General features: G+C 41.4%; 1 protein-coding gene and 1 long non-coding RNA gene across 5 annotated transcripts in view; both read right to left on the minus strand.

Annotated features, from left to right (window-relative positions):
* Window positions 1-9,865, minus strand: part of VWA8 (von Willebrand factor A domain containing 8) — a 401,096-nt gene extending 391,231 nt beyond the window's left edge. For 2 of the 4 annotated variants that reach the window (XM_027557142.1, XM_027557144.1), the window contains exon 1: window positions 9,657-9,864. In XM_027557142.1, coding sequence (XP_027412943.1) covers window positions 9,657-9,801 — 145 coding nt within the window. In that variant the 5' untranslated portion in view covers window positions 9,802-9,864. Of the gene's footprint in view, window positions 1-9,656 lie in introns of all 4 variants that reach the window. The other 2 variants (XM_027557141.1, XM_027557143.1) reach the window with 2 other exon arrangements.
* A 2,009-nt stretch (window positions 9,866-11,874) lies between these two features.
* On the minus strand, window positions 11,875-22,318 carry LOC113902094. Its single transcript, XR_003513669.1, has 3 exons — window positions 22,096-22,318; window positions 18,826-18,966; window positions 11,875-11,982 (listed from the first exon to the last, which is right to left on the minus strand). It is a non-coding gene; the product is annotated as an uncharacterized LOC113902094 (long non-coding RNA).
* Between the last annotated feature and the right edge of the window lie 2,309 nt (window positions 22,319-24,627).

Below are 24,627 nucleotides of genomic sequence, written 5' to 3' on the forward strand. Positions count from 1 at the left end.
TACCTTTGTAAACAAAGATACAACATTTTTTCTCTCTACCTGATCCTTCCAGAATTTGGCTTCTCTGGCTAGCTTTCTGTGGACTTGATGGTTTATTGCAACCTATTATAACTAGTTATACTAATAACAAGTCATACTAATCATTATTTTAATTTGTTCTCTGTTTCCATTTTCTTCATTCTTTGTGTCTCCCTGCTACATTTGCCAATGTTATTAGCTGTATTACTTATATCCTACCTATTTTATAAGATTCTTATCTCTTACATTACCCAATGTGTAACCAGGCAAAAAAATTGATAATGGCTAAACATCTTGAGGTATTAGATCACATTTATAATTCTACATACTAACAATTTTCAAAATAAATAGGATAATTGTAACAGTGTAATTCTACATATGGGAAAAAGCAACAAGAGAAAACATTTTCTGGATCATAATAGACTAGTAAATCAGAGGATCCAGAGGATTTTAAATTATCAATGGGGTCTAATCCAGAAATTAGCACCTGGAGTGGTATATCAAGAAGAACCTTTGCCTGACCTAGGAATAACCATTCCTAGCAATGTGGGACAAAAATTGGTTGTGAAGTGTCTCTCAAACATTGGTCATATTTTGGACTGGAGAGACCATGAACTAAAATACTGCCTGCCATATTAGTACACAAAGAATGCTGCAGCCATCAATCCACACGTTACACCCACCCAAAAGTGAGCCCTGAGGGGACTCAGGACGCAAGCAAGCTGCCCACCGCTGCAGCCACCCTTGAAAGTGCACTCTAAGGGGACGTGAGGTGAGAAGGCACAGGGTACCGGCCCCAGCTGTCGGAAGCGTGGTTCAAAGGAGCGAGCCCTGACTTTGCGCCCTCCCATACACAGAAAAGCACTACATTCCTTAACTGCAGATACCTGGTCTTCCTTCATTAACAGTATTCTTTTGATGTTCTAACTACCTGGTCTTCATTGCAAAATCTCCTACATATGCTGGCTCCCCAGCTTGACTCTTTGGAGCAGTCTCTCAAAGTCATCTTCGATGCAGTGTCCTGGCCTTGAAGTCCTCAGAAAATCCACCAAATAAAACTCTCAGCTTTTAGGTTGTGCTTTCTTTCTTTCAGACTACACATTTTAAAAATACATTTTAAAGAGTGTTGTAACAATTTTTGGTTTTAAATGTCAATATTTACAATACAATGGAGACAACATGCTCTTCAACTATTTATACTTATCAGGCAAATTTCTAGATATCAACCTAAAAATGTACATGCTGCTAAGTCGCTTCAGTCATGTCCAACTCTGTGCGACCCCATAGACGGCAGCCCACCAGGCTCCCCCGTCCCTGGGATTCTCCAGGCAAGAACACTGGAGTGGGTTGCCATTTCCTTCTCCAATGCATGAAAGTGAAAAGTGAAAGGGAAATTGCTCAGTCGTGTCCGACTCTAGCAACCCCATGGACTGCAGCCTACCAGGCTCCTCTGTCCATGGGATTTTCCAGGCAAGAGTACTGGAGTGGGGTGCCATTGCCCTCTCCGAAAAATGTACATAGGGATATATATTTGTAAAATCTAAGAACTAAGTGAGAAGAACATTTGAAGATCACTGTTCAGTCTATAAGACTATAGCATTTTATCAGCAAAGTCTATGTTTTAATTATTTTGTATCCCCAGTGCCAAAAATAATACCTCAAACCAAGCAGGTATTCAATAAATGAATATGTAAATGAATGATTATATTGGGTTGGACCAGAAGTTCCTTCAGGTTATTCCATAATGTCTTATGGAAAAACTCAAATGGACTTATGGCCAACCCAATAGTTTTTAGTCAAATACTGTTTTTCTTAATTAGGTATTGTTTCAAGCCCCCCGTTTTCTGCATTCTTTGAGAATAGCCCATTTTCTATCGTGCTCAGAAATCAAGTAATTAAAAATATAATAAACTGAGCAAAAAATGTAAAAAAAAAATCAAGTCATTTATTTGTAAAGGATCCATACACGCGAAGTACTATAAGTATTAATCTAAAAGAGATTGATGATACTTACACAACAGGTAATACAACATAAGCAAAAGACACCAATGCATGCCTCTCTTCAAACAAACCACAAAAACATTTTGGTTAAGTGCAATTATTTGTTAATAAAGATTTGAGTTAATAAAATACTCATAATGGAAATTGTTAAAATAACTAAGAATGAGTTAACAGAAAATACAAATTGTTATAGAATACGCTGCTTAACATTTATTACATTTGTTATTACAAATAATGCAAAAATGTAAGCACTGAGCTTTCAGTGAGAACTGACTCATTGGAAAAGACCCAGATGCTGGGAAAGACTCAAGACAGGAGGAGAAGGGAACGACAGAAGATGAGATAGTTGGATGGCATCACTGACTAGATGGGCATGAGTTTGAGTAAGCTCGGGAGTTGGTGATGGACAGGGAAGCCTGGAGTGTAACAGTCCATGGGGTCGCAAAGAGTCAGACACGACCGAGCAACCGAACTGTACTGTAACTATAAGCACGCATAACTCATAACAGATTAACCTAAATCTCCATACAGTACACAAACTGTCACATAACTACTGCTACCAATAAATTAAGTTATATATTTTATTTAAACATGGAAAAAACATGGACTGAAAATTAAAAACTCTGAAAACAATCTCATAGTTAAAATCTTCCAAACTAAATCAAATTTAAGGCCATTTTTAAAGTAACAAGGCCTGATTGTATCACTTGTAATGATCCTAATGTAAAGGGATTTCCCAAAAGTTTACAGGAAAATAATTTCTATATTCACAAAAACAATTAATAGTATCTTTTACATTACACTTGTGCTGAGTCACTTCAGTCGTGTCCGACTCTTTGCAACCCCATGGACTGTAGCCCGCCAGGCTCCTCTGTCCATGGGGTTCTCCAGGCAAGAACCCTGGAGTGGGTTGCCGTTTCCTTCTCCATTACACTTACTCTTGGACAAATATGTTTGGACATTACTCACTCAACTTTGAGTGGACAGCTGTTTTGTTTTACATGCCCAATATTCTTCCCTCTTTTGACAACAGACTCCCTCTCTCCAGTGGAGAATAAGCCCCATTTGTTTCGGGTAGAGTTCAGCCCAACCTTTACCCCTGCACCCAAATGCCCAGAAATGAGCACCCTGCCTAATCCCTGTCAGAACATGCCACTCTCTGACCACAGTGGTTGTTTTACCGGTGGGCCTATGATCCAAGGCTGGCCTGTGAAAGTTCTCACCAGGACTTTTGTTGGAGCTCACAAGAAAAGGTGTCCTCTCTTCTTCTCACAAGCCTTTGACTGTGTGGATCACAATAAACTGTGGATAATTCTGAAAGAGATAGGAATACCAGACCACCTGACCTGCCTCTTGAGAAACCTAAATGCAGGTCAGGAAGTAACAGTTAGAACCGGACATGGAACAACAGACTGGTTCCAAATAGAAAAAGGAGTATGTCAAGGCTGTATATTGTCACCCTGCTTATTTAACTTATATGCAGAGTACATCATGAGAAACGCTGGGCTGGAAGGAGCACAAGCTGGAATTAAGATTGTCAGGAGAAATATCAATAACCTCAGATATGCAGATGACACCACCCTTATGGCACAAATTGAAGAGGAACTAAAGACCCTCTTGATGAAAGTGAAAGAAGAGAGTGAAAAAGTTGGCTTAAAGCTCAACATTCAGAAAACGAAGATCATGGCATCCGGTCCCATCACTTCATGGGAAATAGATGGGGAAACAGTGGAAACGGTGTCAGACTTTACGTTTTTGGGCTCCAAAATCACTGCAGATGGTGACTGCAGCCATGAAATTAAAAGACGCTTACTCCTTGGAAGGAAAGTTATGACCAACCTAGATAGCATAGTGAAAAGCAGAGACATTACTTTGCCAACAAAGGTCCATCTAGTCAAGGCTATGGTTTTCCTGTGGTCATGCATGGATGTGAGAGTTGGACTGTGAAGAAGGCTGAGTGCCGAAGAATTGATGTTTTTGAACTGTGGTGTTGGAGAAGACTCTTGAGAGTCCCTTGGACTGCAAGGAGATCCAACCAGTCCATTCTAAAGGAGATCAGTCCTGGGTGTTCTTTGGAAGGGCCGATGCTGAAGCTGAAACTCCAGTACTTTGGCCACCTCATGCGAAGAGTTGACTCATTGGAAAAGACTCTGATGCTGGGAGGGATTGGGGGCAGGAGGAGAAGGGAACGGCAGAGGATGAGATGACTGGATGGCATCACCGACTCGATGGACATGAGTTTGAGTGAACTCCGGGAGTTGGTGATGGACAGAGAGGCCTGGCGTGCTGTGATTCATGAACTGAACTTCTCACATTGTGAGCTGTAAGGACAGTCAAAATCTAGGCCTGTCAGTAAGGCTATCACTGCTACCACCTTAGGAAAGCCTGCCAGACACTGAAACCAATACAGCAAAAAATCAGATCCAGCAAAGGAAGAGTAGAGAGTGGCGGAACCAAGGGGAAAGGCAGAGAGCCCAAGCCCTAAAGATATTCTGACATCCTGCATCTAGCCAAGGCTGAAGTCACTGGACTGCTCATCTGTGTGAACCAATGACACATTTTTCTGTACATATTTCTGTCACTGAAAACCTCATGACTGCTAACTAATGCAACCAATGTTATATAGTAAAGGCAGGTGGGGCAAGTGTCACTATTCCTACTTCACAAAGAAGATACACACTCAGAGAGGGATACAGGGCATTCTGACCCTGAGGATATTCTGAGAACAAACATTCCAATCAAAATAATACTAACAGTCATAAATTTTCATCAAGTGACTAGCTTGATAAAATTAAGCAAAAAGGACTTCTTGATCAAGTTTTATAGAGCATTTTTAAATTTTTTTATTTAAAGTACTATTTTATAGTAAAGATTTGATTTGTCAATTACTCTTTTGTCCATAGAGAATTTCACCAATTATATCCTCTATCCTCTGTCCTCTGTTTTCCTTTGTGGCTATCAGTGTGGACTGAATATTGAAAAGATTTTGCTCTTTCTTCAATTTTTAATCAACAAACGTTGTAGTATATAGCTTTGCCAGAAGTTTATTTGATAGTTTCTAGTAAGTCTTTACATTTTTTGTATGACTGATAGTTTTTATTTAATTTTCGGCCAACCCAGGAGAATTGAGGGTATTGTCTTCAGATATTTCAAAGCTGTTCTAGTGCCAAGATCTTTATCTATCTCAAAAATGCTTTTCTTAGTTACATATTTCAGGCACATCCATGGGCAGCCCTTCTTCTAAAATGGGAGATGCAATGCTTCTTGCCTGCCAAATTGTAGACTATGAATCAAGTTAATTAATATACACACCTTAGGACATTCAACTCTGACACAGACTCACAATTCAATGACCTGCAACTTTGAACTAAACCAACCAAAGAAGTTGGCTTAGTTCTAGGTTTCTCAACAGCAAGGTTTCTCAACAGACTGATTTATTGGGCCAGATGATTCTTTATTGTGAGGGGATGTCCTGTAGAATGGTAGAATGTTTAGCAGATTCAAGGGCTTCTACCCATTAGATACAAGTAGCACTCCCTTTCTCTTGGTGAGGACAACTAAAAAATGCATTCAGGCATTGCCGAATGCCCCCTCGGGAAGGGGAATTACCTCAGTTAAGAACCATGTAAGTGTCATCATTTTTTTTTTTTAATACAAAACTTAGACCCAAGAGAAAACCAAATTTATCAGCAGTTTCCAGGTTAGTCTCTGTGTTCCAAATAAATTGCTTTCCTAGCAACTTATTAGCTTACAATTGTCCTGAGATTTTATTGCTAAATTCTTTAATACATAAAATTCACTGTCCTCAGGTGCAAAGTGGTTAATAATTTCTCCAAAGTTCAATGCCTAGTAAATAGAGAGCTAAGACTTGCACACACACATATAGGTTTTTCCCTTTACACTATATTTCTGAATTGAAGCAGGGGTTCTACACTTCCCTTCCCCAAAGTCATTAATTCTATTATAAACTAAGCATATAATCTTAAAATCACAAAGATATATACGGATGGATGTTTATTACACCATTTATATATTTAAAAATAGATAACCTGAATGTCTAAGAATGGGAAACTGGTAAAATTATATGGATAAATACATGAATTTAATACTTATTTAAAATAACCATATAGAGCAAAATTTATCACCATATTAATGTTAACAATAATAGCTGAGAATAAATTATAAAACATATGTGATTCAATTTTTTAAAAAGAAATTTGTATTCATATACATAATAATATACATATTATTTTACAAAACCTGGGCTTCCCTGGTAGCTCAGATGGTAAAGCATCTGCCTACAATGCAGGAGACCAGGGTTCAATCCCTGGGTCAGGAAGATCCCCTGGAGAAGGAAATGGCAACCCACTCCAGTATTCATGGAGAATTCCATGGACTGAGGAGCCTGGTAGACTACAGTCCATGGGGTCGCAAAGAGTCAGACACGACTGAGTGACTTCACTTCACTTTACAAAACCTGATAACATTAACACAAAAAAAGACAATCATGAATCTGCATGGAAAGAGTCCATTTTAGAGGACTTATCTGTATTTTACTTACAACGAACATAGATTTCTTATACAGAATTTTTAAATACTTCTATTAAAAAACTTATACACAAAAGTCATAAAGTAGTGAAACCCTTTAATAATAATGGTATAAAAGGACGGTGCTCAACATGTCAAAGTGGATTTACAGAGTTATGTTTCCATATTATCACTTGATCCATGATAGACCTGTGCCTGTTTGACATGAGAGTCCTACTGAACTAATCTGTCTCCTCCTGAGGAAACACTACAATAATCTTTATTGAAAATTCTTAGGGAATTCTGCAGGGAATTCCCTGGCAGTCCAGTGGTTAAGACTCTGTTCTCTCACTCCCGAGGGCCCGAGTTCAACCACAGCTCAGGGAACTAAGATACCACAAGCAACTTAGCTGGCCAAAACAACAACAACAAAAGAACTCTGCAGCAGCTAACCTCCTTGTTAACCTTTGTTCTAAAACCAAGAGACAATGCAACTAACTGAAGTGTAAAGAGATATGCAGAATTTACAAATTATGGATGTTTAGACAAAGGATAAAAAGCGGTGGGTTTGGGATTTTTTTTTTTTTTTTAACAAAATGACCCTCTCTTCCCTCTGCTTCTCAGGCTTTATAAAGCTCCTATCTTAAAGGCCAACACAGCAAATTCCAGTCACTCCTGCTCCCTCTCTGTATGAACTGGAACATAATAAGACACTGAATGCTTATTAGGTACAACAAGTTGACAGGCACAAAAAGGAATACAAAAATAAATAAGACATACATACAGCCTAGGAGAGATAAAAATAGTATATAATTTATATCTATTGTTTATGTACCGTGTTGTTCTTTTTCCAAACTACTAGGAAGCAATGTCAATTACTGGCAGAGAGATGAGTTACCAGTCACATGGCTGAGTGCAGATGAGCACATCTTCCCAATCTAAACTGTAATTCATTACGGCACACTGCTATTTGTGGTTTACAGTTGTCCATGTGTGACGTCTGGTTCAAAAGGGGACACTTCAACCTTGATGGCCAGTGTTACATCCTAGGGAAGCCCAGAGCTTGCTGCCTGTTTTTACTTGAGTCCAGATCTCTGGTGAGTCTCCAGGTACATTTATCCTCAGTCCTCATATCTTCAACCTTAAGAGTCTTTGTGGTAGCAAGGCAAGTGGGGTTAACATAACTTACTCTTTGTGTCATGATGCTAAGTGACTGAGTCTAAGTAGTGAGTATGTCATGAGTAATGTGTACATGAGTCTCACATTTGCAGCAAAGCTTGTACTCTGATTTGCTCAACATAATACACATTTTGAGGACATGTCTAAATGTTTTTATAATCAACATGCATTATTCATATACAAAGAACAATTATTTTTTAAAGTTCACATGATTTAACCCTGCTAAGGTCCCCCTGGAGGACGAAATGGGAACCCACTCCAGTATTCTTGCCTGGAAAATCCCATGGACAGAGGAGCCTGCTGGGCTACAGTCCATGGGCCAAAAAGAGTCAGACACGACTTAGCAATTCAGCACACACACAGGCAACAGCCTACCTAGATAGTTCTCACAGTTTAAACCTAAAAGCAACTGTTTTCACTTCTTCTAAAGCCAAGAAAACAGAATAAATCTCACATAGCTGAAAATATGCTAAAAATAATAAAGAAGCCAACTTTGAACATTAATATATGTCAGGGATCCTAATAACTAATTAAATCCTCACAACAACCCTATCTAATATACTTTCCTTATCCTCATTTTACAGTTAAGAAAACTGGGACACAAAATTAGGAAACCTACTCTCAAATCCCCATACACACACACACACACACACAGCGCAGAAATGGGCCCCAACCCAGGCTGATTCATTTTAAAGCTTGAGTTATAGATTATGCTATACTTGTACCTTGACCTCTGCTAAGGCAAAGGCCTGGAGCGCTGTGATTCATGGGGTCACAAAGAGTCCGACACGACTGAGCAACTGAACTGAACTGAACTGAACTGAAGGCAAAGGAGAAGCAAACAGCTCAAAGAATGAAAAAAAAAAAAAAAAACCACCCTAGAAACATAATAATTGATAAAGGGGCAAAATCTGAAATAAAACTCTGTACAGGAAAAAGGAAAAAAAAAAAGCATTTGTTCAATGAAATGAATGAAATGGATAGGTCTTAATCTCCCTCATTTCTGACAAGGAAAATTATTGCTGGGTGGGGGGAGTAGCGTGCAAGAGAAACAGAAACCAGCAATTTCATAGAGAAAATCTCCCTTATTCTTAGCAACGACGCTGAATATCTTGCCTAGAATCACTCTGTCATTCAAGTGAAGCAACAACATACATCCCTTTCCTTAACCAGCACAAAGGCTCTAACTCCAGCACAAACACAGAGTCCCTAAAACCAGCCCCGGCAGAGCCAGGAAATACTTTGCTTAGAAATCTGAGCAGGGAATTCGCTGGTGGTCCAGTGATTAGGACTCGCGCTTTTCACTGCTAAGGGTTAGCTGTGTGATCTGCAGGAAGTCACTTTTCCTTTCTAGGTCTCCATGACCTCAGGGGTTTAAACTAAATCAAGTTGGGGTTTGGGTTCTAGGACATCGTGAACTGGGACAAAAGAAAACTTCCAAGCAGAACTTTGACAGAAAGGCTCACGGATAAGTTTAAAACAGAACGAAGGGGATCCCTGGCGAGAACGTACACTTGTCAGCGGCCGCCAGCCCTGGCTGGAACGTGGCACGGACTGACTTCCATCCAGGTCCTGGGGACTTGGAGAGCAAGGTCAGGTCCAGCTTTCCGCAGCCTCTGAGGGCAGCTGCATGAACCCCTGCGTGTACAGTATTCTAAGTCAGAATCCCGGGGTGGGATGGTGAAGGAACCACTGGGGTCAGGAAAAAGCATCATTTCAGACCATCAGGAACCTAAAGCCAGGCCCCTCACATCACAGAAGGAGGCTCAGAGACTGCAAACGCCTGGCCCCGCGCTACCCAGCAGAAAGCGGCGGAGACTAGAGCTCCCGGCGCCGCGCTCCTTCCCAAGGAAGCCGCGGGGAGTGAGGGGGCGCGGAGGCGCGGAGGGCACGCGTGGGGCGAGCGCGGCCGCGGGGCGCCCCGGGGTTACCTGAGCCGGCCCCCGCCCCGGCGTGCACAAGCCTGGCATCCGAGTGCGGCGGCTGGCGCCGCACCACCTGCCTCAGGAGCAGCCGCAGGCGCCGCGCGGCCGGAGGGCCGCCAGGCGGCCCGAGAAGCAGGAGCCGCGACTGCATGGGGGTCGTAGCCGAGCGCCACGACGGGGGATCCGGGACGGGCGGCGTGAGGCGGCGCGACGAGGGGGACAGGAAGCGGCGGCGCGCGGAGTCCGCCGGAAACTCCTTCCCCCGGCGCGCCCGGCTCGGCCGGCCCGGGCGGCCCGGGCGGCCCTGGGCCCGCTGGGCTGCAGGTCCTCGCCGCCTGGAGCCGTGCCCGGGGCCGGCGGGGAGGAGCGCGTGCCGGCAGTGACCCCGGGGCGCGCCTCGCACTCACCTGCGGCGCGTCCCCGAACTCCCCGTACAGGCCTCCGGCGGCTCCATACGGTCCCGTCAGTGCTCGGGGACTTCAGGAGATGCTGAAGGGTGTGAGGAGCCTTTGATGGTGTCACCCTTTCTTGGTTAATGGCCCGGTCTTCGTGTATTTCGTTTTCCCTGTGACCCCATGGACTGCAGCACGCCAGGCCTCCCTGTCCTTCACCGTCTCCAGGAGCTTGCTCAGACTTACGTCCATTGAGTCAGTCGGTGATGCCATCCAACCATCTCGTTCTCTGTCGTCCCCTCTCCTCCTGGCCTCAATCTTTCCTAGCATCGGGGTCTTTTCTCATGAGCCTGCTCTTCGCATCAGGTGGCCAAAGTATTGGAGCTTCAGCTTCAGCGTCAGTCCTTTCAATGAATATTCAGGGTTGATTTCGTTTAGGATTAACTGGTCGGATCTCTTTGCAGTCCAGGGGACCCTCAAGTGTCTTCAGCTCTTCAGCACCGCCTTCAAAAGCATCAATTCTTCAGCCTTCTTTATGGTCCAACTGTCACATCCATACATAACTACTGGCAAAACCATAGCTTTCCAGTACACTGCTTCAAAACCTTTCCAGAATTGCGTAGGTCTTCTGGAGATTGTGGGTACACCTATCTGGATTTGTTGTAACCATACCTGTGTATTCAATCAGTACCTGAAAGCCTAATCCTCCCCCCACCCCGCATGTTTTATTAGTGTTAGTTGCTCAGTCTTGCGCGACTCTTTGTGACCCCATGGACTGCAGCCCACCAGGCTCCTCTGTCCATGGGATTTTCCAGACAAGGATACTGGAGTGGGCATGTTTTATTACCACACCTTAATAAACTGTAAACAGAAAACTCACATCTTGGCGATACACTGGCCAAAATGTCAGTAAGGACCCAAATCAAACACTTTTTGGGTTGTTCTCCCATGCAAGAGTTCAGTTCAGTTCAGTTCAGTTGCTCAGTCATGTCCAACTCTTTGCAACCGCACGGACTGCAGCACACTAGGCCTCCCTGTCCATCACCAACTTCTGGAGTTTACTCAAACTCATATTCATTGAGTCGGTGATGCCATCCAACCATCTCATCCTCTGTCGTTCCCTTCTCCTCTCACCTTCAATCTTTCCCAGCATCAGGATCTTTTCAAACGAGTCAGCTCTTTGCATCAAGTGGCCAAAGTATTGGAGTTTCAGCTTCAACATCAGTCCTTCCAATGAACATTCAGGACTGATTTCTTTTAGGATGGACTGGTGCAAGAGTTACATAAGCATAATCTATGTCTTTAGTAAGAGAAGAAAGTATGACACTGGCTAAGGCTGCCTCTCTGTCATACATGCCAAAAGGGGATGTGGTACTACCACAAAACAAACTCAGGCTAATATAACTAATATACCACATCTCCAAAACATCAGGAGTGCATTGAGCAAGGCAAAACATTTACATTGTCACACCGAACAAACAGCAGACAAAAAGAATGCAGAAGACTTCACTTTGAGCTAAAGGCCTTGCTAATTTGAGAGCTGTTACCATCTTTAAATTATACTGAACACCTACCTTATGTGTGATACTGTGATGGGTGCTGAGAAGAAAGTGGGTAGGAGACTTAACAAGAAAAAAGCTGAGGGAACTTCCCTAGGGGTCCAGTGGCTAAGAGTCTGAGCTCCCAATGCTGGGGGCCTGAATTTGGTCCCTGGTCAGCGAACTGGATTCTCTTTGCCACATCTAAGAGTTTGCATGCCCCAGCTAAAGATTCCCCATGCCACAGTGAAGACCAAAGATCCGGCATGATACAGTGAAGACCAGGTTCAGCTAAATGAATATTTTTTAATGAAAAAGGAAACAAGTTGAGCTGGGTGAGACTGTGCACCTTGCTGAGGACTGGACTTAACATGTTCAGGCTGAAACAGGCTTCCAACGTAGCTGGGGAGACAGTGAAAAGAAAGTAATTATGTTTGCATAGTGCATTACAACGTGGTTACACATATATGTTCTCATACCAACTTCATACCAACGACAACCCTTCAGACTGCTAGGGGAGAATGACATAGATGTAGAATGTAACAGTTTATGAAATACTTCTCCCACTTTGAGTGCATCCTATATGTCAGGCATTGTGCTAAATATTTTAATGCATTATCTCATTTCATACAGTAACACTTTATTATTATTATTATCCCCCATTTTACAGATGAAGAAACTGAGGCTAGAAAAATTAAGTACCTTGGTCGGGGCATTTCTGTTTAATCTTGCTGGAATCCAAAACATGCTTCAAACCACTTGAAGAATAATCTAAGGTAATTTAGCAATTTGATTGGTATAAGCAGAAAGAGTTCTTAAAGTTATCACACTGGGGAAATCAATACAGGTTACAGTGTTCATTCATTCAGCAACATTTACTGAGCAACTATTGCATAAACAGTATCCTGCCAGGTTCTGTGTAGCAATGGGCTTACATCAAGTATAGAAGACAAACGTACAAATAAAGAATTACAACACAACGTTTAGGATATTTAGACTCAAAGTACTCTGGGGCAAAGTGCTTCCCCTGGCAGAGGTCAGGGAGATTTCAGAGAAGATATTGTTGGAAGTGCTTCTTAAAGGATATGCAAGAATCTTTCCAGCTGAGAAAAGGGCAGGTCATCGGGTCATATCTGGCAGAAGGAAGAACAGGTACAAAGGTACAGAAAGCTAAAAATAACGTGGCATGACTGAGAATCAGAAAGTGAGTCACTGTGTCTAGGGATCAAGTGCATAAAGTAGTTTGTAGATATGAGACCAGAAAGAGAGAACTGGGGCTATGTTGTATGCGAGGGCAAAGACTTTGCACACTAACCTCTGAGAAACCGAAAAAGGGTAAAGACTTTTTGGAGTGACAGATCTGCAATCTGAGAAGGAGATAACTGAACCGGAGAAAAGGTGGCATCTGAGTTTCAATTTGAAGTTTAGTTTAGATTTGGGTAAACAAAGAAGAGTAGTAGACAGCATGAGTAGAAGCTTAGAGTCCTGACCAGCGTGATTCATTGATGCAGACAATGAGACCAGCCAGGTGAGAGAGTCACACATGTCTTTGAAGAGTGGGAAGGTATTGTCAGAGAGAAACATTGTAGAGTGAAGAACCTTGAATGGCTAGATAATCTTAAATGAAGAAGTTGGACTTCACCTTATAGGCAAATTGAGTCAACACTCAATGACCCAACTGATCCTATTTGATCATATTTTAAGCAGTGACATGGACCGTGAATTGAATAAGACAAGAACCATGAAGTTCCAGCTATGTAGCAGTGAAAGGATAAAATCTCTACTTGAAACGAGGAACCCCTACTGGTGGCTGTGAAGCTGAATGGGAGAGCAGAGACCTTGGAAATGTTTAATATATAAGAGATGAACCAGAGCTGTTTCATTTTAAGAGATGTCCATCATAACCTCTAGGTAACTTCTCTCTAAAATAACTGGTACTCTTGATAAAACACACTGCCAACATCTGATATTTCCTGTTAAACATGTTCCAGAGTCTGGGAGGAATATTTCTTGCCTGCCACATTACTGTAATTGGGCGGACAGTGCAAATTAATAATACATCCATGCTGTGTCCAATTAGAAAAAGGTCACTTTATCTCTTCTTACTGCATACCTGACTGAGAAATCAAGGGACGAGACCAACATCTGGTCTAGGAATCAGGGCTTCCCAGATGTTGGTGTGCCTCTCGATCAGGTGGACAGTTTGTTCAAATGTCCACTCTCAAGCTTCACTCCCCACCTCTACCCTGAGGCTCTGACCTAGCAGATCTGCAGGGGCTCAAGAAGATGCATATTCAGTCATAACTACAGGAGATCACCTACATGCCGCATATTTCAGCTATAAAGCTGGACAGCAGTTCTTTCTGTTGCTCTTTTGCTACCACCTCTTTATCCTTGTCAACACTTCGTAGAACAATTTGTGAGTGCTCTCCCTTCATCTGCAAGCAACTAGAATAAAAACTAAAATAAATAGAATAAAAGCTGAGCAGGGAATTAGAGCAAAGAAGGAAAAAGAGAACAGAGCACGGCCCTTTTACAATCATAAAATGTTTTCAGACTGGGACATTGGCAGGAAAAGAGAGGCGGGGGAAGAGATGATTAAAGTAAGAAAGATACACTAGCAGAAACTCGCCCGGCACAGGGAATTCCCTGGCGGTCCAATGGTTAGGACTCAGTGGTTTCACTGCCAGGGCCCGGGTTTGTTCCCTGGTTGGGATCCCCAAACCAAGTGTGACCAAAAAAACAAAAAAACAAAACAAACAAAAAAAAACTCCCACTACAAAACACCGAATAATGCTGGATAAAATAAAATTTCACTTAATGTGAATTTGCAAGTTTATGTAAAAGTAGGAGAAGTTCTCTTAAAATTTTGGGTATCAGCAAAGAACAGGAAGGAGAACTAGAAGAAGTCTGAGCTGGAAGAAGAGACTGAGAGGGTATGGACTCAGTGAAGGGGCTAGATGCTCTGGGGATATTTACTATTCTTGGTGTGCATAGCTATAGGGGCGTCAACAGGGCAGGAAGTAGATTGAAGACTCCATCATAAAGCCAGGACTGGCAAAACAGTTAGCTAGATGGCAGACTATGAAAAAAATTGCAAAGGGAGACAGGAAATCACAGCTGTCGTCTTGGATTCTAGGTAGAACTATTTTTTTTCCGTTTAAGAATGGTGACTTCTACTTGAAACTCGGTTGGGTTTAAGGCATGATACAGTGTTTTATTGTTATAAAGAAAAAATTTAAGCCAATAATTTAAAAGTGAACTCAATAAATGTATAGAATATTTGAGCAGCACAATTAACAAATTTTATGAATATACAAAAAAATAAAAAAGCATCAGTTGGAGAATGCATGTTATTCACAAGAGCAAGTGCAACATCAGAAATGGGGGTTATTAAAAGCCACAAAGAGATGAGAGGAAGGCTCAAGAGGGAGAGGATATATGTATACTTATGACTGATTCACATTATTGTACAGCAGAAACAAACACAGCATTGTTAAGCAATTATCCTCCAATTAATTTTTTTTTAAGCCACAAAGTTAGTGTCAACAAAAATCAAAATATAGAGGACGTTATTTTGATATTAATGCAATCAAGTAAGAAATTGATTTTAGGACAATTAAAATTACAGATATCCTTCTATATACTCATGAGTCAAAGAAAAGAAACAAAATTAGAAAACACTTGGAACTGAACATTAATGAAAATGCCTGCTAATAAATAGTGCAAAGTGGACCTAAAGGCAAACTATGCAGAGAGTCTAAAAAGTAATAGGCTAGGACTTTCCTGGTGGTCCAGTGGTTAACAATCTGCCTTCCAATGCAGAGGACATTGGTTTCATACTTGGTCTGGGAAGATTCTTCATGCCACAGGGCAACTAAGCCCATGCACCACAGCTACTGAGTCCACGAGCCCTAGAACCTCTGCTCCAAAACAAGAGAAGCCACAGCAGTGAGAAGCCCATGTACTACAACAAAGATTAGCCCTTGAACATCAAGAAAGCCCTTGCACAGCAGCAAAGTCCTAGCATAGCCATAAATAAATGAAATTCCTTTTAAAAAATTAATAGGCTAATTTGTCAGCTTAAGTTTTAAAAAATAATAGATTAAATCCAAAGGAGGTTGAAAAACAGAAAAATAAAGACATAAACAAAAACTTATGAAGTGAAAAACAAAGAAGAAAATGACAGAAAGTTGGTCATGTGTAAACACTAATTTTTATGGCAGAAATAAAGTGAAGTCAATGGAAAGTTTAGCAGATAAAGTTAGAGTAAATTTTCCAGAAAAAAGGAACAAAAAGACTAGGAAATATTTCAAAGTTAGAGATTAGTCCTGGAGGTCCACGTTCCAGTGTTCAGGAATTCCTGAAGGTGAAAACAGAATTAATGGGGAAGGAAATAATTCAATCATCAAAATTCAAGAACATGTCTCAGAAATGAAGGAAACAAGTGTCCAGATTAAAAAGATCCAGACCAAAGTACCTGGTTGTGAAATATCATTAAGTTGGGGACAAAAAAAAACAAGCTTTTTAGCTTTCAGAAAGAAAATCAGACTTTATGTACAGAATAAAGAATCAGAATAATATTAGACTTCCAAATTCATACCTAAAAGACAGGAAGGTAATATAACCCAAGGTGCCTTCTTAATAGGACATAATAAGATGCTAATGAGATAATTTTTTATTTTACTTTTGCATTGTTAAACAGTATTTTACATGTATTGACTATTGAATGCATAAATGATATTTATTGAATACTGAATGCATAGATGGTGTTTTTGCTGTGTATTTTTTTATTTATGAGTACATTATAGCAAAAAGTATATTTGCTATAGAGTATATTTCCCCCAGGGAGAAATTTGCCCTCATAGCAGCAGTGGAAGCCAGAAGACAATGAAGCTGTACCTTCAAAATTCTGAAAGATAATTTTTGCCAAGAATTATATACCCAGCCAAACTATCAATTTAGAGTGAAGACAGAAGAGACATTTTCAGACATGCAAGATCTCAAAAACGACTTATTTCCTATGCACCTTTTCACTGGAGAAGAGGGAGTAAGGCAAGAAAGGAAAGAGAGCTCGGGGAAAGGACATGGTGACACACAATAGGAAAAGAGAATTGCTGAATAAAGGTGAAGCGAAACCAAAGGAGGAAGCTGTGCAGATCAAAAGACTACGTTCTCCATGAGATGAGGTCAGGGTTCAAGCAGACTTCTTCAAGAAGATCAGAGTCACTAGATATTCTTATGAAAATGGAAAAGATTACTAGTAGGCTCGAATGCAGTGAGTTAATGATGAATATGTGAAAAGCTAAAAGAACAAAATATTAATTTCAAGGAAAGTAGAATATGCTAGAAAGGTTTAGTAGAGTATGTGGCTCAACTGTAACTGACATTTCCATAGTCATAGTGATGTAAACATTGAATATTAAGCTAGCCAAAATTATGACATGACTGCATTAGCATGATATTCTGAAAAAAAAAAGAGGTAGCAATACAAGCATACAATTAGAGATATTAAGACAAATATGAAGAATCACCTAAAATATTTGAAAACAGTCCTGAGAAATGGGAAGGTGGGCTTGGGGGATTGCTGGTTTCTCATAATAATCTTAAAAAGCTAAATTTGGGGAAAATAAAAGAATTGTTTACTCCCATTCATTTGTACAAGAGTCTTAGCTTCCATGATCCCTTGCCTATATAGGGTATCATAAAGAAAAGAAGGAAGGGAGGGTGGGAAGGAGGGATAAAAGAAAATGAAAGGAAATCATGGGCTATTTGGTACCCTAAAACCAACATCTCATTGCTATTTTGATTTTTATCTTTTGATAATAAGTAAGGATGAACATTTATTCATAACTTTTAAGTAGTAGTAGTGCTCAGTTTGGAGAAGGAAATGGCAACCCACTCCAGTGTTCTTGCCTGGAGAATCCCAGGGACGGGGGAGCCTGGTGGGCTGCCGTCTATGGGGTCGCACAGAGTTGGACACAACTGAAGCGACTTAGCAGCAGCAGCAGCACCAGGAGTGCTCAGTTGCTAAGTTGTGCCAGACTCTTTGTGACCCCATGGACTGTAGCCAGCCAGGCTCCTCTGATCAAGGGATTTTCTAGGCAAGAACACTGGAGAGAGTTGCCAGTTCCTCCTCCAGGGGATCTTCCCAACCCAGAGATCGAACATGTGTTTCTTACGTCTCCTGCATTGGCAGGCAGATTCATTACCACTAGCACCATCCAGGAAGCCCTCATAACTTTTAAAGTCCACTGTATTTCTGTTACAAGAGTAGAATTATCTAATTCTCCTTCATATATTTTTTTGAAATACTGTTCTAATCTTAAGAATTTTAACATCAAGAATATTAACACTTTTTCAGTGGGTTGTCAACACACTTGCTTTTTCTCTCCTGTACACTTCTGCAGTTCAAATCCTCAAACACTTGTGAGCAAATAAGTTGAACCAAGGAAGTAATACGAAATAGGACGAGTTGGTTTTGGAACTCAGTGAATCTAGTCTGCAATCACACTTCATTACTCCTAGTCGTGTGTCACTGGGCAAATTACTCAGCCTTTCAGGCCCTCAATAGCCTTGTTTTAAATGGAAATAATAGTGCTCAATAAGGTGCTGTGAGGACTGAATAATACATATAAACTGTCTAGCAGATCACGCCATAGGTTTTCAGGAAATGTTAACAACTTGAGTTAACCAATCTTCAGAAATTAGGCAACTTGATAATGTAAAGGATTTTAAATGGATATTAAGTATAAATTCAGTATTTGAAAGAGAGTCTAGAAGTCTTGATTACTAAGTGTATGCATGCATGCTCAGTTGCTTCAGTCATGGCCAACTCTTTGCGACCCTATGGACCATAGCCCACTAGGCTCCTCTGTCCATAGGATTCTCCAGGCAAGAATACTGGAGTGGATTGCCATGCCCTCCTCCAGGGGATCTCATGACCCAGGGATCGAACCTGCATCTCCTGCATTGCAAGCAGATTCTTTACCACTGAGCCAGCTTTGGTCATATTTGAAAACTTATTAAAGGGCACAACATTCTTTTATCCCTTTTCCTCCAAAGCAGCAATATCTAAGTTTCTCTCTAAATTAGAGAAACTCTGTCAGAGTTCCCTTTCCACTTTCTATAATGGAAGCAACCCCTTTTCCATTCAGTACCTGCATCTCACTGACCTGGTGAGACTGTCAATAACCTAGTCCCACCTCACCAGGCATGAGGGTTGGGTGTCTGACTCAGACTCACAGCTTGATTTGGCTCCAGAGAACTTTACCAGAGTTGGCTATGGATGCAGGGACTCTTCCTTACTAACATGGTGGGTGTTCACAGCTGCACGCAGTCAGCTACTCTTAGAGCCATGTTTGCTGTAATTCACGGAGAACTTGCCTGAACCAGAGAAAAGCAAAACAAATGATTAAGACAAAAGAAACAAAGTGTCCTGGCAATATTCTTTGAACTCTACACCAGCCGACTTTGAACCATCCCTTTGAATATCTGTGAGTAAAGACATATTTGCTTAATGAAGTTTGGCTTAGCTTTCTATCACTCATAATTTCAAGAGTTCTGACTGATGCCATCTCTTATCCCTGGAGTCTTTTCAGAGATGCTTTACTGAAAGATATGGTGTCCTTGGTATTCACCAAAGGTCCATCTAGTCGAGGCTATGGTTTTTCCAGTAGTCATGTATGGATGTGAAAGTTGGACTATAAAGAAAGCTGAGTGCCGAAGAATTGATGCTTTTGAACCTTGGTGTTAGAGAAGCCTCTTCAGAGTCCCTTGGACTGCAAGGAGATCCAACCAGTCCATTCTAGAGGAAATCAGTCCTGAATGTTCGTTGGAAGGACTGATGTTGAAGCTGAAACACCAATACTTTGGCCACCTGATGCAAAGAGCTGACTCATTTGAAAAGACACTGATGCTGGGAAAGATTGAAGGCAGGAGGAGAAGGGGACAACAGAGGATGAGATGGTTGGATGGCATCACTGACTCAGTGGACATGAACTGAATAAACTCTGGGAGTTGGTGAAGGACAGGGAGGCCTGGCGTGCTGCAGTCCATGGGGTCGCAAAGAGTCAGACATGACTGAGTGACTGAACTGAACTGATAGTTCCTCTAGATGTGAAAATGTGGTGGGTTGTAGATTATAAACTATGTTAAGCTCCTAACTTACTAGCAAAGGAGAAAAAAATCTTGGAGGAAGCAAGATGGCCACAAATGGTGTTTCCCTTGGCCCTCAAAGTTGCTAAGTGGGGGAACAGCCTTCCAGCACAATGTCCATTTGATGTCAGGTTTGTCAACTGTGGAAAGCTCAACCCTTGCAGCACCAGGATTTCCATCACACTGAAGACCTATTCAGGAAAAACTTAATCAACCTCTCTGCTGCTGCTGCTCCTGCTAAGTCGCTTCAGTCATGCCCGACTCTGTGCAATCCCAGAGACGGCAGCCCACCAGCCTCCCCCGTCCCTGGGATTCTCCAGGCAAGAACACTGGAGTGGGGTGCCATTTCCTTCTCCAATACATGAAAGTGAATAGTAAAATTGAAGTCACCCAGTTGTGTCCGACTCTTAGCAACCCCACGGACTACAGCCTACCAGGCTCCTCCGTCCATGGGATTTTCCAGGCAAGAGTGCTGGAGTGGGGTGCCCTTGCCTTCTCCATCAACCTCTCTACTTACAAGTAAAGAAGTATTGATGTCAGGCTCTTTTGGGCCTTGACTTCACTCTTACATCATCACAGGCCAGCAAGGGAAAGCAGAGTGAGCCCAGGTGTCCCTGCTCTACACTTTCCAGGATTCTAGAAACCCATTCTGCCAGACACTGTTTGATTTAACACCTATTATATCAGTTGTTCTAATACTGAGTTTGGTCTAAGGACCACAGTTGCAAATCTGTTTCACCATATATGAGTTTGCATGCATGCTTAGTCACTCAGTCTGACTCTTTGTGACCCTTTGGACTGTAGCCCGCCAGGCTCCTGTGTCCATGGAATTTTTCAGGCAAGAATACTGGAGTGGAGTGCCATTATCAGGAAGTTAAATTAGAGGCCAATTTTCTCTATTTAAAAAGATTATCTATTTCTTAAAAATGATCAGCTTATAGTGAATATAATTAATTGATAAAAATCAACAAATGGTCAAAGTTTTAATAACTATTCCATTTATTTTAGGGATTTTTAAATTTTTGTAAAAGAAAAAATTATCCTCAAAATATTCCTTTAAAAGAATCAAGTTCTCACAGAATATCCATCACCCTCTTAGAGCCAAAACATCTCCTCTTCTATTTAATTACTCTGTAAGTTTATGGAAATTGCCTTCATTCAGCACCATTTAAACAAGCAACTGCATGTAAATATCACTTTTCTTAAGTAGTTCAGGTATTATTACCCATTATTCTTGCTGTCCCCTCTTCCTGTAATGCTCTTCCTCTTCTATTTCCATGACCATTTCTTTCTTAGTTTCAGTTCTCAGCTTAATATTCTACTTCTCAGAGAGGCTTCCCCATTCACTTTATCAAACTATTTCCCTTTTTTCTATTTTTTATTTTCTGTCTCATTTCTCTTATCACAATATATAAGTACTATTTGCCTTTTATTGCCTCTCTCCTTCACTCCTCCTAAGCTTCAGGAGGGCTGTCTGGTTGAGCATTTTCTCCCAAGTGCGTAGCACATGACCTGGCAGCTGCTCATTAAGTATGCCTTGAGTAAGTGTTAATGTACTTTTTTCTACCTTTTAACAAGTCTCAAGAAATTAGCAAAGGCTGGAGATGACTGCCATTCCTCCCATCAATACCAGATTTCGTAACATAAACCGTGGAAAATAAGGTTGGTAAATAACACGACAGTTACACAATCACATTTGGTTACTGTCATCATAGTTAAGTTTAGCGTGTTTAAATAAATAAGACTGTTATTCAAGATTTTTTAATTAAAAATATTTGTTGTTGTTCAGTTGCTAAGTTGTGTCCAACTCTCTGTGATCCCATGAACTACAGCACTCCAGGCTTCCCTGTCCTTCCCTATCTCCCTGAATTTGCTCTAACTCATGTCCATTGAATCAGTAATGCAATCCAGCCATCTCATCCTCTGTTGCCCCCTTCTCCTCTTGCCCTCAATCTTTCCCAGCACCAGGGTCTTTTCCAATGAATCGGCTTTTTGCATCAGGTGGCCAAAGTAGAGGCAAAATGCATATAATGTAAAATTTACCACCTTAACCATTTTTAAGTATCCAATTCAGGGGAATCAAGTACTTCACATCACTATGCTACCATCACCACCATTCATCCACAGAACTCTTCTTCATCTTACAAAACTGAAACTCTGTACTTGTTGAACAATAACTCCCCATTCTCCCTGCTCTTAGCATCTGCCAACCACCATTCTACTTTCTGTCTCTATGAATTTGACCACTGTTGGTACCGCATATGTAATAGTCAGGGCTCTCTAGCAGAACAGAACTAACAGGCTGTGAACATATAACTATAGACATAAAGATAGAGACACAGAGAGGAATTGGCTTACACAATTATGGAGGCTGAGAAGTCTGAAGATCTTCAGTTGGCAAGCTGGAGACTTAAGAGAGTTGATGATGTAGTTTCAGTATGAAAGCCAGAAGGCTTGCAACCCAAGAAAAGCTGGTGCTTCAGTTGGAATCCAAAAGCAGGAAAATAGTGATGTCCCAGCTCAAGGAGTCAAATGGGAAGAATTCTCTCTTAATCACAGGAGAGTCTGCCTTTTTGTTCTGTTCAAACCCTCAACTAATGATTGGAGGAGAGCCACCCGCATTAGGGAGGAGAGTGTTTTATTCAGTCTGCCAAGTCAAATATTAATCTCATCTAAAAACACCCTCACAGACACACCCAGAATGTTTGAACAAGTAACTGGACATCCCATGGCACAGTCAAGTTGACACATAAAATTAACCATCATATATGTCAACTTACACACGCACACACACAACATAAAAGCTGTGAGATGAGCTTATTCAGTGTCTTACTAAGGACTGCAGTCTGGGAGGCTGCCTCTCAGATGTCTCTGAGAAATTGCTCCGAGGAAGTAAAGGAGGAGCCAGTGAATTTTTTTCATTGGGAAAAAAATAATGTAGTCGGATACCAAGAGAGCACAGAGAATAGACATCTCAAGTTAAAGACATGAGGACTTTTCTCTGTATGGAGAGATGCAAAAATCCGGGGTCTCTGGGACTTTTCCTTAGATATGTATCTTAACTAGGGACTGGTGTCCAAAGCTCAGACTACTTCCTGTTTTTCTCTATTCTGAATTCCCCTCAGGTGCACTGTCAGTGGGTAACTGTGGTGGCTAATGGCTTGATCCTTGTAAAACAGGAAAGCAACACTTTTTTTTCTTTAGACACCATATAAGTGAAATCATGCAGTTTGCTCTTTGGCAACTCTCTTAATTCACTTAGCATAATTTCCTCAAGGTTTGTCTGTGTCGTAGCCTGTGTCAGAATTTCCTTTCTTTTTGAGGATGAAAAATATCCCTGTGTGTGTATACACCAGGCGTCCCAGGGGCTCAGTGGTAAAGGATTCACATGCCAAGTAGGACGCATGGGTTCCGTCCCTGGGTTGGGCAGATCCCTTGGACAAGGAAACGGCAACCCACTGCAGTGTTCTTGCCTGGGGAATTCCATGGACAGAGGAGACTGGCGGGCTGCCATCCATGGGGTCCCAGAGAACTGGACACGACTTAGCGCCTACACAGCAGCAGCATGTATACGCCACATTTATTTTCACCCGTTCTTCCACTGATACATCCTTGGGTTGCTTCACCTTTTGCCTCCTGTGAATAATACTGCTATGAACATGAACGTATCTTTCCTGGTTTCTGCTTCCTGTTCCTTTGTGTATACACTCAGAAGTGAAATTTCGGAATCACATGATAGTTCTAGTTCTAATTTTTTGAGGAGCCACCAAGATGTTTTCCACAGCAGCTTCACCACTTTATATTCCTACCACCAGTGTTCAAAAGTTGCAGTTTCTACACCTAACCCACACCTGTTATTTTGTTTTTTGACAGAAGCTTTCCTAAGGGATGTGAGGTAGATACTGCTTTCTTTTATACTTAAATTTTCATCACTTTCTGTCTACTTTACTATATTCTTTGGCAATACCTCTATAAGACTGCAGGCCGAGGTCTCAGAGACAAAGTAAATGACAAATGGCACTATCTGTGGTAAATTTCAAAAGACAATAGGGTAAACAGAGGCAAGAGAATAAAGAGGAAGGGCTTAGGTTAGGGCAAAACCATTAAAATGAGTAGCAAAGAGGAAATAGGCATGAATGTGGGCAGTAGGTTATGGAAAAATCTTTTTCTCAGAACCAAATGGTTATAACAGTCATTTTTATTTTTAGGTGGAGTGGGAGGCAAGAGGGAGGAAAAGAGAGTCTAGTTCCTCATCATCCAGAATGACTTCACGCTGAGCACACTGACCATCACTGGAGTGAGAAGCCTGTTAGCAAGTATTGTTGTTCAGTTGCCAAGTCATCTCTGACTCTTTGTGACCCCATGGACTGCAGCATGCCAGACTTCATGCCAGGCTTCACTGTCTCCCCAAGTTTGGTCAAGTTCATGTCCTTTGAGTCAATAATGCTATCTAACCATCTAATCAAAAAACATCTTTTATTAAAAAAAAGGTCTTCATGACCCAGATAACCACAATGGTGTGATCACTCACCTAGAGCCAGACATCCTGGAATGTGAAGTCAAGTGGGCCTTAGGAAGCATCACTATGTAAAAAGCTCATGGAGATGATGGAATTCCAGTTGAGCATTTCAAATCCTAAAAGATGATGCTGTGAATGTGCTACACTCAATGTGCCAGCAAATTTGGAAAACTCAGCAGTGGCCAAAGGACTACAAAAGGTCAGTTTTCACTCCAATCCCAAAGAAAGGCAATGCCAAAGAATGCTCAAACTACCACACAATTACACTCATCTCACATCCTATCAAAGTAATGCTCGAAATTCTCCAATCGAGGCTTCAACAGTACATGAACCGTAAACTTCCAGATGTTCAAGCTGGAATTAGAAAAGGC

Source organism: Bos indicus x Bos taurus, chromosome 12, assembly GCF_003369695.1.
Source record: "Bos indicus x Bos taurus breed Angus x Brahman F1 hybrid chromosome 12, Bos_hybrid_MaternalHap_v2.0, whole genome shotgun sequence".
NCBI lineage: Eukaryota > Metazoa > Chordata > Mammalia > Artiodactyla > Bovidae > Bos > Bos indicus x Bos taurus.